General features: G+C 41.7%; 1 protein-coding gene across 5 annotated transcripts in view; it reads left to right on the top strand.

The window, feature by feature from the left end:
- LRRK2 (leucine rich repeat kinase 2) overlaps positions 1–12372 on the top strand; it is an 80869-nt gene that overhangs the window by 54759 nt on the left and 13738 nt on the right. For all 5 annotated transcript variants that reach the window (XM_035126473.3, XM_088676688.1, XM_088676690.1 and 2 more), the window contains 13 exons: positions 693–922; positions 2089–2216; positions 2851–3069; positions 5728–5929; positions 6886–6974; positions 7091–7278; positions 7505–7659; positions 8421–8567; positions 8678–8869; positions 10392–10538; positions 10934–11034; positions 11583–11773; positions 12022–12182. In XM_035126473.3, coding sequence (XP_034982364.3) covers positions 693–922; positions 2089–2216; positions 2851–3069; positions 5728–5929; positions 6886–6974; positions 7091–7278; positions 7505–7659; positions 8421–8567; positions 8678–8869; positions 10392–10538; positions 10934–11034; positions 11583–11773; positions 12022–12182 — 2150 coding nt within the window. The remainder of the gene's footprint in view (positions 1–692; positions 923–2088; positions 2217–2850; positions 3070–5727; positions 5930–6885; positions 6975–7090; positions 7279–7504; positions 7660–8420; positions 8568–8677; positions 8870–10391; positions 10539–10933; positions 11035–11582; positions 11774–12021; positions 12183–12372) is intronic.

Genomic DNA, 12372 nt, shown 5'->3' with positions numbered 1-12372 from the left:
CTTTCTGATGCTCTCCCCACCCCCATGATGGTCACTGGCTTTAAAGAAATAACTGAACTGAGCTGTAATGTAATGTAACGTAAAGTAATTAGTCTTAACTAATGGTTAATTGAAACAAGCCATAGAATCACAGAATTGTAGAGTTGGGACCCTGAGTGTCATCAACTCCAACCCCTCGGGACAATGCAGGAGTCTCAACTAGATCATACATGACAGATGGCCATCCAACCTCTGCCTAAAATTTTCCAAGGAAGGAGAGTCCACAACTTTCTGAGGGAAACTGTTCCACTATCAAAGAGCTTTTACTCTCAGAAAGTCATTCCTGATGTTTAGTCAGAATCTCCTTTCTTGTAACTTGAATCCATTAGTTTGAAGTTGGCTTTTTTCAACTAACTATAGGTAAGATTAGCCACAGGTTGTCCACGTTCAAACAAAACACTACGCTGTGGTTGGTCGGAAATGAAAACTTTTGGTCACAACCTCCTGCTGTTCTGATGGGGAGTGAAGGAGTACACCAGCCTGGGACTTTCCTGCCTCCTTCTCATAGCAATAAACTATACATAATGCTAACATTAATGTTTTGCAATATCTAACTTGGTCTGCCTGGTTCATATATCTTTACTGTATATATGAAGGAGTTTTTTATTATTATTATTACAATTTTCTTACAAAGGTTCCTTCCCTTACTCAAGGTTTCTTCAACAGCGTTTAAAGAAAGCTGTCCCTTATAACCGGATGAAGCTCATGATAGTTGGCAATACAGGCAGCGGTAAAACTACACTGTTACAACAATTAATGAAATGCAAGCGACAAGACATTGAAATTTCGAATGCGACAGTTGGCATTGATGTGATTGACTGGAGGGTTACAGTGAAGAGTAAAACAAAGAAAGAGCTTGTATTAAGTGTCTGGGATTTTGGAGGTATCTTGTCATATTTACATTTAACATCAAGCTTGGCTTATGCACAGTGGGGAAATGGAATCACAGCTACTTCCTTATCAGTTGTGCCCCCATTACATGTTTTTTTAAGGTCCAGTTGTGTAGTCCCAAATGGCATAGTTGTTGTTTCCTATATTTTATGTAGGTTAATAATTGCATAGCCTTAGTCTACTTGGTTCAGACCTATGCACAAGGCAGCCTATGAAAGTTAACAGCTTGCAATGATTCATCAAAACAATTTTAGGTTACATAGTTAATATTGGGTGGCTCATAACTTTTTAGCAGTATGAAAATGCAAGTGGTCATTGAACATACGCAATGAAAGTGTGTTGTCAGGCTTGATAGGTAAGGTGTTCGGTCTGGTTTAGTAGTCATAGAAATAGAGATAATTGCTAGGTTTCAAAGACTTAAGCATAGAGACGCAAGAGAACTCTGTGCACAACCTGCAGCCTGCTTATTTATTTATTTATTCAATTTATTTACCACCCTTCATTCAAGGATCACAGGGTTGTTTACAGTATAAAAACACAATAAATAGCACAATAAAAAACAAAAAAATACCTCCCTCACCCCTGGACACACACACACATAGTTTAAAAGGCCTTAGATTGTTCAAAGGTCTGAGAGAAAAGGAATGTTTTCACCTGGCACCTAATGAAGGCACCAGGCAAGCCTCCCTGGGGAGAGCATTCCACAAACAGGAAGCCACTGCAGAAAAGCCTGTTCTGGGGTTGCCACTCTCTGGACCTTTCCCTTTAGTTAGTTTTGCTGCAAAACGTATAATATCCTTCCAATATTAAAAGCAGTGGAAATTGTTGCAGAGAAGAAAGAAACTGGAACTCTTCTCTGGATCCTGTCAAGCATAAGAATATGAATACTGCTTCCAAATTTCAGGATTCCTGGGAGTGTGGTTACCTAATTTGGACTCTCCTGGTGTGTGGGGGGGGAGCTTTTCAGAACAAGGTGCCTCTCAAGCTGTGCAATGTTATTTTTTTCTTAGCCTAAAAAGATTTGAACTCTGGGTTTTTTCTGTAAGAATTGGAGGTTGTGCAGATTACAGTATAGGAATGTTATTGTGGTTTTTTGTGACCTAGAGGAGAGAGAAAAAGCAAGCGCATAACACACACAAAAATGATGTTGTTATTTAGGCCAGGAGGAATTCTACAGTGCTCACCCTCACTTTATGACCCAGAGAGCTCTATACCTTACTGTTTATGACCTTAGCAAAGGAGAGGCTGAAGTGGATGCTATGAAGCCGTGGCTGTTTAATATCAAGGTACTGTAACTTTATCATACTGGAGGTATCCCCAGTAAGGTGGTTCCAAAGTTTGTTGAAAACACATTTGTTTGCTCAGGCTTTTCCTGACAGTGTTATTGGCCTGTCTTAGATATTGTTGTTTTTTCTTCATATTTTCTTTAGAGTTTATTAAATTATAGATTTAATAGATATAGTAACAATAACATGTTTTGTGCTATGCTCATAAAATGTTATGTAAGATCATAGATGGAGAAATTTTCTATATTCGTTTTTGAAGTCTGCATATAACATTACATAGTTTCCCAGTTTGCATGTAATGCTAAGCCAAACCATGATTTAGCTCAAACAGTCAAGATTCCAGACCAAAGTTCATGGTTGCACAGTGCTCTTCTCCTAATCTACCTGAGGCTAAGTCTTCATTTGGTTTGGCATTATGTCCAATCCTGGGCTCATAGTTTGCCTCAGTTCAGAGAAACCATAAACCTAGAACAAACCTTGAAGTGGTGCATTGACTGTTGAATATCTAAACTATATGTGATGCACTTTATGGGAAATTTACTCCAAAGTGTAGGGGCAAAACCATCCTAAAAGCTGTATATTTTGTACTGGATGAGAATCTTAATCATGCACTGTGATTATATGTTCTTTACAGGCCCGAGCTTCCTCTTCACCTGTGATTCTCATTGGTACTCATTTAGACATTTCTAATGACAAACAGCGTAGAACTTGTGTCAGCAAAATTACCAAGGAACTGATGAATCAGAGGGGATTTCCAGCAATCCGAGATTACCATTTTGTGAATGCTACTGAAGAGTCTGATGCTATGATCAAACTTAGAAAAACTATAATAGAGGAGAGTCTGAATTTCAAAGTAAGCCATGCCATTCATATAGATACACATTCACGTTCACATGCAGGAAAGTTTACTGTAGCACTTTGTTCTTTAAGGCTTGCACAGTTGTATCAAAGCTTATGGTGCCATTAATCGGAACTACTACACAATCTGCAGTGTGATGTCTCCTTAATGTGCAAAAAAATTTTTACCAATCCTTATCTCATAACCTTACAACAAAAAGTAGTTCATAAGTTATTCTCATTGCATAGACAGTAACTGTAAAGGCTTCAGAGAAATTGTAAATACTGTAATGCAAAGTATCCCAGGAAAGCCACCGTTGGGCTCCTTTGTTGGAAGGTGTGGGGCATAAATCTAATCATCAGGAGAAGGGAGAAGAGATTTGGAACTAGGAGCCAAGTATTGTGCATGTGAATTGTCTGTCAGAGCAGTAGAGATAAATCACATGGATTTATACATTGTTAAATTTCTATGTCTTAAAACACCCTCTCTTGTTTTCTGTTAAGATTTGTTGTAGTTGTTTTTGCTTGCCTTTTTCCCAGAGTGGGACTCAAGGTGGCTTGCACAAATTAACATGAAAAAATACAAAAAGGTAAAAAGATAAAAAAGACAATAGTTTAAAAGTAATCAAATTCTAATAGAATTTAAACAATATGAAAACAAATCTGTTAAAATACTGGTAATAAAAATAGCACAGCACTATTAAAAGCCCTCTGCTTAAAAGCTGTCAGTTCCAAATGGCCTGTTGGAATAAAACTGTCTTCACCTGCTAGCAGAAGGACAATATGTTTTGGCTGTGGAATAATAGAAGGAGGTTTCATTCCTCCACTGTTTTAGCACACTACTTTGACTGACCCAGCACTGCTGAGGTAGGTAGCATTGGGAAAACCACCCCCTGCTTTAACAGGGCACAAGAGCAGGGAGTGAAAAACTTCCCTCCTTCTTCCACCACAGCAGCTGCCCAGGCTCCTGAATGGGCAGAGTGGAGGCCGGCCAGTCAGGATTTGGAGTTCCATTTCCCATGACATCATGGTTGTGATGGGGTCCAGTTTAGCCTAGACATGGGCTCAGACTTGACCAAACTGTCCCCCAAGTCTTAGGATAAATCGTTTAGTTTTCCAAACCTGAGTAGGGAGGTTTGACCCATCACTAAAGAATTCATTAAAAAGGTCTAAAGCAGGGGTGTCAAACTCAAATTCATCGGGGGCCGCATCAGCAGTTTGGTCACACTCAAAGGGCCGGTTGTGTCTGTAGGACTATGTGTCCACTCTTTATTATCATAAATTATTGTCATTGCATTCAATTATTACTGTTTTTTGTAATAATGTAAGCTCATTCCCGCCCCCACGCGGATCACATTCCTGCGTCGTGGCGCGTGTGTGGGAGGAGATGTAAACGAGGGAAATTTGAACAAAAGGTGGGGATTGACGGCTTCCGGGGGGGGGCGCTCAACTAAACCTTCGGCAGGAAGGAGAAAGCCACTGCTGGGATTAAAAACCTGCAGATGGAAAGAGGGCTTCCCTCTCCCGCCCTGCGCACACCCAAACCCCGCTAGGCAGGATGCCACACGCTGCAACCCACCCCATGCTTTGGAGAGGGGCAGGAACATGCGGTGCAGCGCCAACTCCCTGCTTTGCTTTTGCATCCTCCCTCCTCAGCGCCAGAGTCCCTTCCCCTCGCGCTGAGGGAGGGCAGCGGATTTCCCGAGGAGGAAGGCGGCGGCAGCCTCAGCGGACGTGCATCTTCGCCTCAGAGCTGCTCTTCCCCCCACCCGCGCTGTTGTCGTCTTCGCCGCCGCCTCTCCCTACCAGGACTGCAGGCAGAGGAGGCTTGAAAACCTCCCCCCCCAAAAAAATTCCCCTCCCACCTACTCAAACCGCGAGGCGACTCCATCTGGAGCCCTACATCACGAGGGGCTGAGAGGAGGAGGCGGCAGAGCGGGAAGAGCAGGAACCCGTGCCGTTGTCGCCGCCTCCCTCCCGGCCGCCCCCCGGGGAGCAGCTCCGCCGGAACTGAGAAGCCAAAGGGCGGCTCGGGGGTGGGGGGGCAGAGCAAAAGCCAGGCACCCTCCCGAGTGTCTATGAGGAGAAAACGGGGGAAGAGGGAAGAGAAACCCGGCTCCATCAAGAGAGCGGCTGTTGTGCTTCGCCTACTTCCCCCTCAGGCTCACTCCGCGTCCCTTTCGCCCACTCGCTCGCCCACCTCCCGGATGCAGCCGAGGAGAGGAAGGGAAGCGGCGGGCGGCGGCTCCCCAGTGCCACCTCACTCACTCTCGGAGACAACAGCAAAGCCCGCCAAAAAAAATTCCAGCGCTGCTCCGTCCCGGCACCAACTTTGCCGGCGGTGCCTGTAGGGCTTTCCTACCTCCTCGGCGGGCTTCCTCCTACTCCTCCTGCATCTCACTTCCCCGTCTGGCCGCTGTGCCACCGCCTCCCTCAGCCTCATTCGAAATTGAAATTCCCTGGCCAAGGCCGTCAGCACGGATACAGCGCCCCGGCCTCCGCCTGCAGCCCCGTCCCCGGTTTTGACCCTCGGCCAATCGCAGGCTCCAGAACTACTGTCAGCGGCTAATGTCGGTGGCGGCTACGCGGGCCACATGACGAGGTCTGGCGGGCCGGATTAGGCCCCCGGGCCTTGTGTTTGACACCCGTGGTCTAAAGCGTGTTCGTTCTACAGATTGGAGACCAGCCCGTTGTTGGGCAGCTAATCCCAGACAGCTACTTGGAACTTCAGAAGAGAATTTTAGGGGAATGCAAAAATGTTCCAGCTGAATTTCCTGTGATTGACCACAAGCGGTTGTTAGAATTGGTGCAAGAAAACCAATTGCAGTTGGATGAAAATGAGCTCCCACATGCTGTTCACTTTCTAAATGAATCAGGTAACATGCAGCACCATAATAATGTTCTTAGCTTTTGCATCCTTTCCACCCTCCCTCCCCCTCCATTTTTTCTTATAGCTAGATTCCTGTAGACTCATTCCCTTAACTAGGAGAGAGACTACCCTGAGGAAGGTATTTGTAGGGAGAATAGATAGGCAAGAAAAAAGGTAAAGATTCCACCCATCACTGCTTCTCTGCAAATGCCTCTCCTTGCATTTTAGCAAGTAGAAATGTGTTTGTTGCAACAATATATATTTCTGTCTTTGCTCTAGCATAGTTTTGGTGCAAGAGACTTTTTCAAGACAATTTTTTAATGGTTGGAAGCCCCTTGCTTACCTTGGAAATGTGCAGTAGTGCCCCAAGATTTTAAACAATCTATCCATGACTGAAAATTTACTCAAAACAAAACAAAAAAAATCCTTCCAGTGCGGCTACCTACCTGTAACTAGAACTATGAAAATGTACTATGTACCTTTCTGTTTATTTATTTCTGCTAAGAACAACACACTTCTAGGTATAAAAGTTTTGATATTGATCTGAAGTAGAATGTCTTCATTCTCCTCTTTAAAAAATAGACAACTGCTGAGATTAGTATTGTTGCATTAGTGAAAATTGTTTTGCAAAAACGGGTATATTAGGAGAAATTTGCACTAAAATGCTGTTGAATCTTATTGAAGATCCTTTGAAGAAAATAAAATCACAAGCTGATGTGGAAATGTAAAGAAGTGAACATAAGATTGGAAAAAATAGAAACCAAACTGACACATTTCCCCATCCCTAATCCAAATGCACTGTTCCATCAAAATTGCCTTCTTCCTTTAAGATTCAGTGGAGTCTTTTCTCTGAGTCTAACCTGCCATTCTGAGTCTAACCTACCATAAGAACCAAGCAGCACTAATATCTACAAGTACAATATGTGTTGATTAAAATATTAATTTGTGCTGCTCTTCACCCAGGTGTTCTGCTCCATTTTCAAGATCCGGCACTTCAGCTAAGCGACTTGTATTTTGTGGACCCTAAATGGCTATGTAAAATCATGGCACAGGTGAGTTTTCAGATGGTTTTTTTTTGTGACCAACTGAGTTCACATCGACCTTTTGCCTTCCTGCTTCAGGCCCCACTTTTTTTTCAAGAACTTTGAGTTTTGTTTCTTTTCCCTAGATCTTGACAGTGAAGGTTGAAGGCTTTCCTAAGTACCCAAAGGGAATCATAAAGCGTTCCGATGTAGAGAACTTCCTGCTAAAGAAAAGCAAATTTCCTAAGGTTTACATGTGTAAATACTTCAGGCTTCTGGAGAAGTTTCAGATAGCACTGCCACTAGGAGAAGATCAGCTCCTTGTTCCAAGCAGGTAAACAAAATGCTTGAAAGCAGGTGCTGTGTTAAGGAAATGTAGTGTTAGAGCTTCGTGACTTGTTTTATCTTTGGTGTTTTTAGACTTGCCCATTAATTGGAACTATGAAGAACACCTGAGAAAGAGACTCTTTGCACATTCTGGCTACTTCTAACTCCTGCTGTCACTATAGGGAAAAAAATAAAATAAGAAATATTAAGAACAACTTTACTTTTTCTTCCAGCTTGTCAGATAATAGGCCTGTGATAGAGCTACCACACTGTGAAAACTCTGAAATTATCATTAGGCTGTATGAAATGCCCTACTTTCCCATGGGATTCTGGTCCAGGCTAATCAACAGGTTGCTTGAAGTGTCGCCGTTTATTCTTTCAGGAAGAGGTACATTAATTTTCACATGGCTCCATTATTGCTCTCCTTGGCTAAAACGTTATTAAACATAGAGAGTATTGAGTGGGAGAGGGGACAGTATCCCAATGCAATGTTGAAAGTAACTCAGAACTCTTAATATTGAAATTGCTGACTTCTTTTTGTTTCCTTTAAAAAAATCTGTTGGGGTTTTTGTATTTTCTGTTTGATTTCTATTATTTTAACATGGCGTTAGTAAGGGGGAAGTAAGCCTATACAGAAAGCCCCAGGTTCAATCCCTAGGATCTCTATTTAACAGAAATGCCTTTGTCAGGAATAAACAATAAGGAATTAAGTGGTAGTCTGATCCAGTATAAATCAGTATTCTGAACTGGTATAAATCAGATTCCTGATAGTATGTTATTTAAAAAAATTACAAATTGGAGTGGACACGGGGGAGGAAAGGTTGAAATAACTGGTGGAGCTACTTCTTTTGCTTACTAATTTTTATTGTGTTATAGTTGAACCCTAGTCTTTGCTGAATCAATATTTCATTATTTCAGTTTAGCTTTCTCAACTGATTCATGAGATGTTATACATGTTGTTATACATGTTCTGAGGCCATACTAACATGCAAATATGCAGTTACTTATGTGTTTATGCTTTACACTTTCATGCAGTGATATAAAATCATGGCAATGCATAGGGTAAGAGGTGGCGTGCTTTGTAAAATAACTTGTGCAGACTCACAGCAGGAAAATAGTTTTGCAAAGCCTTTTTTTCTTTCTCTGCAGAACGAGCTCTTCGTCCTAACAGGATGTATTGGAGGCAAGGCATATATCTGAACTGGTCACCTGAAGCCTATTGCCTGGTGGAATCAGCAGTTTTTGAAAACAACCCAAACAGTTTCCTCAAAATTACTGTGCCTTCTTGCAGAAAAGGTTAAACTTATATCAGAGTGAATATTTTGGGGAGGAGAATGCTGTTGGGTTTGCACTTTGCAGCTGTAGCACGCCATGGTCCGAATAACATTTTCTTGACTCTCATTCAGGTTGCATCCTCTTGGGGCAAGTTGTTGATCACATTGATTCTCTTATGGAAGAATGGTTTCCGGGCTTGTTAGAAGTGGATGTTTGTGGTGAAGGAGAAACACTCTTGAAAAAATGGGCTTTGTATAGCTTTGAGGATGGTGAGGAGCACCAGCAAATATTACTTGATGAGCTTCTGAAAAGAGCAGAAGAAGGTATCCTAGTACTTTAACAAAGCTGTCCTAAAATACCTTTTCAGTGTGCAAATAAATGTATATCTGTTCTCATCAATATACTCGTATTTTTAACACAGATAGCCTAATTCACAGGTGGGGGTCCTTCAGCCTGGGAGGCATGATTTAGGACCACCAAGGATCCCAATTTGGTCATGAGGCTGTTTTCCCCAAGTCCCACCCAGATGCCCCACGCCTGACATTGTTTGATATCAGGCATGGAGTTTATGCAGCCATGGCTGCAAAAGAACTATTGTGAACATAACAGTGCACTCCCAATTGCTCCTCTGCAAGCAAAACTTGCATTGGGTGCCAAATACAAGGCACACTGCGATTGGTTCCACTCAGGAGCCTCCCAAGTGCCGCCAATCCATCAGTGGCACAACTTCGTTTTTGTACTGAATTTAAATTCAGCACCGAATGCAAACACCACTGAGATCAGCTGCACTCAGGAACTCCTGATCAACTTCATCCTGGATGGTAAACTCCAAACAGCTTCTGTTAACTGCCAGTACAAATATAATACGTACTGCAGCTCTGGATATCATTAGATTTATCACTTCAGTGGTTTCTGTATACTGTATACCTGTTGGCAGAGAAGCTCTCAGCTCCCATGATGTACAGTGTTGCATTACACAAATACATACGGTATACCTACAGCTATAAGCCAAGATTTTGCATCTTCCAAAATAACAGAAGTTTCACAGTGGTAATAAGCAGTTTGAGTTGATCTTTCTAGTTACAGAAACCTGTCCAGAGGACCTTTAACAACAGATCAGTGTTTTCGTTTTATGCTTCACAACAAATGCTGCCATTTAACCTCTTTAAATTAAGGTTACCAGATTTTTTTCAATGAATCCGGGGACACTTTTCAACTTCCTACTAAATAGATGGATTTTGTCAGGGGACTGATTTGTAAATATGGGGACTGTCCCCGGGAAACGGGGACGTCTGGTAACCTTACTTTAAATACATGGCATTTATTATTCAAAGGTACATAGAATTTAATATGTATTAGGAGTAGTGATGCATGGAATAATGGATACACTGTTTTATTTCTGTAAGAAGTACCATGAGTATTTGCAGGGGCCAGGCCCTGAGCACAGCAAGGAGTTGCAGAACCAGGCCCTTGCTGTGCTTGATTTGGGGGAGTTGGGTGCAGCCTGGCAGGTGTGGCCAGATCAGGAGCTGCATTTTCCCCTGGTTCTTTGCCACAGCAACGTGGTTTATTCCCAGCTGTTGCCAGTTCCTGCTTTTGCTCCTGATCCTGCTTCATTTCCTGATCTAGTTCCTGATCCTGCTTCAGCGTTCCTGGCCTTGCTCCAGTTCCTTCTCCTCCAGTTTCTGTTCCATCAAGTTTCCACCCTTCATTGAACTGCTACCATTGTTACCATTTATACCCTGGTCCCGGCGTGTCAGGTCTGGACTGCTGCTGCCAACGACCCAGACCGTGACAATCTCTTTGTTCAATCTTTTGTATTTCTGTTTCTCTTTATCCATATAGGTGACCTCTTGGTGAATCCAGATCAGCCAAAATGTACCATTGCAATTGCCCAAATCGCTCCAGACCTGATACTGGCCGATTTACCTAGAAATATAATGTTGAAAAATGAGGAACTAGTATTTTGCCAAACACCAGAATTTCTTCTAGGTAACTATTATTGTTGCTATAGCTGTGAGACTGCCAGCTTGTATAATTTTCCAAATTGGTATACATTCCTTGAATCAGGAACTTTTATGAGAGCGGGGCTATTGGCACTGAACACCCTGATGTAACCTTGTACATAACATTTTAACATCCATTAACATCCTATTTTATTCTGAGTTGAATAAAATAGATTAACTGTGCAAATTGATTGATAAATTATATGAGGCCTAATTTAACTTGTTCATTGACCAGTTCTCGAAAAGTATAGGGAGCACCTATATTGTAGAAAATACAAAAATGATTTTTTTTGTATATTTTAAAGAACGGGCCCTGGCAAATTAGGGATGGATTACAGTTTATATATTTTTAACATTGTGTTCTGTTTTCTTTCGGGAAAGGTGATGGTGGATTTGGATCTGTATACCGTGCTTTTTACAGTGGAAATGAGGCAGCTGTAAAGATTTTTAATAAGCACACATCTCTTAGACTTCTAAGACAAGTAAGTCTTTGAAGAGCTTGTTCGGGAGAAGCACCCATTCCGAAGGTTTCAGCAGCTTAAAAGAAGAAAAACTTACTTTCTAAATATTGTGAACCACTTTTTGAATGCTTTGGGGGACTGGGTTAACAATTTAAATCCAGATAAGACAGTACTGGTAGTTGGGGAAACTGGTTATCCCCAGGTTTTTGTGTCCCAGGGTTATTTTTGTGTTTTTTATGTTTATATTTTAATTGCTTGTGCTTGGCCATATTGGATTTCCTTTGTAAAAGAAATGGGGGCTATTAATATTTGAATTATCTTAACTTTTAAGAATTTGTGTTTCTGGCTTATGGGGAAGTTATTACAAGTTAACACAATAACTTGTCATATAATGTTGGCAAGGTAGAGATTTAGAAGCCCTTCCCAAATTGTTTTCTGACACTTTGTGCATACAAGATAGAGCTGGCTCCAATAATCTATTTGACCTCCCACCCACCTGAGCATAGAACTGCCACTGAAAAACCAGTGCTTGTGCTTCTGTTGTTTCATTTTAATTTTACTGTTTCTAGGAACTTGCAGTGCTTTGCCATCTTCATCACCCTAGTTTAGTGCTCTTGCTGGCTGCCGCAGTGCGTCCCCGAATGCTTGTCATGGAATTAGCACCAAAAGGGTCTCTAGATCGATTGCTTCAACAAGACAATGCCAGTCTAACTAGAACACTCCAGCACAGGATAGCTCTACATGTAGCCGATGGCTTAAGGTAAAACTATCTTTAAATGTTTGTTTCAGCACAAAAAAATCAAAATGGATTTTTTCCCCATTGGAATACATGTTTCTGAATATTCTATTTCTGCTAAATAATTTTCACTTATTCTAATGGATTTCTTAAATTTGATAAATCTGAAGTGTTGTGCACTCTGACAAAACATCTATGAGTAGATGTTTTGAAACTGCCTTGACTGGCACTACCTCTCATTTTCAATATTTCCAATACATTTTTTTTTACAGGTATCTGCATTCAGCAATGATAATCTACCGTGATCTAAAGCCCCACAATGTGCTTCTCTTTACACTGTATCCCAATTCAGCAGTCATTGCAAAGATTGCCGATTATGGTATCGCCCAGTATTGCTGTAGAATGGGGATAAAAACGTCTGAGGGCACACCAGGTATGAAGGACTTCATGTTTAATCAAATCAAGGTATCGCATGAATCTGTTGTAGTGTAACAAGGTTAACATCATTTGAGAAATGCAAGTTAGAAGAACTAAATTTTCCAAAGCCAGTGACCAGCCTGACTCTCCCCATCCTAAGGGGAAATGGCTTTAAAGTAAACGATTACTCTTTTCCATTTGGGAAC

The sequence above is a fragment of the Zootoca vivipara genome, chromosome 9 (genome assembly GCF_965207765.1).
Source record: "Zootoca vivipara chromosome 9, rZooViv2.hap1.1, whole genome shotgun sequence".
Classification (NCBI taxonomy): Eukaryota; Metazoa; Chordata; class Lepidosauria; order Squamata; family Lacertidae; genus Zootoca; species Zootoca vivipara.
Note: the sequence above shows the minus strand (reverse complement) of the source record. Positions and strands in the feature narration are given on the sequence as shown.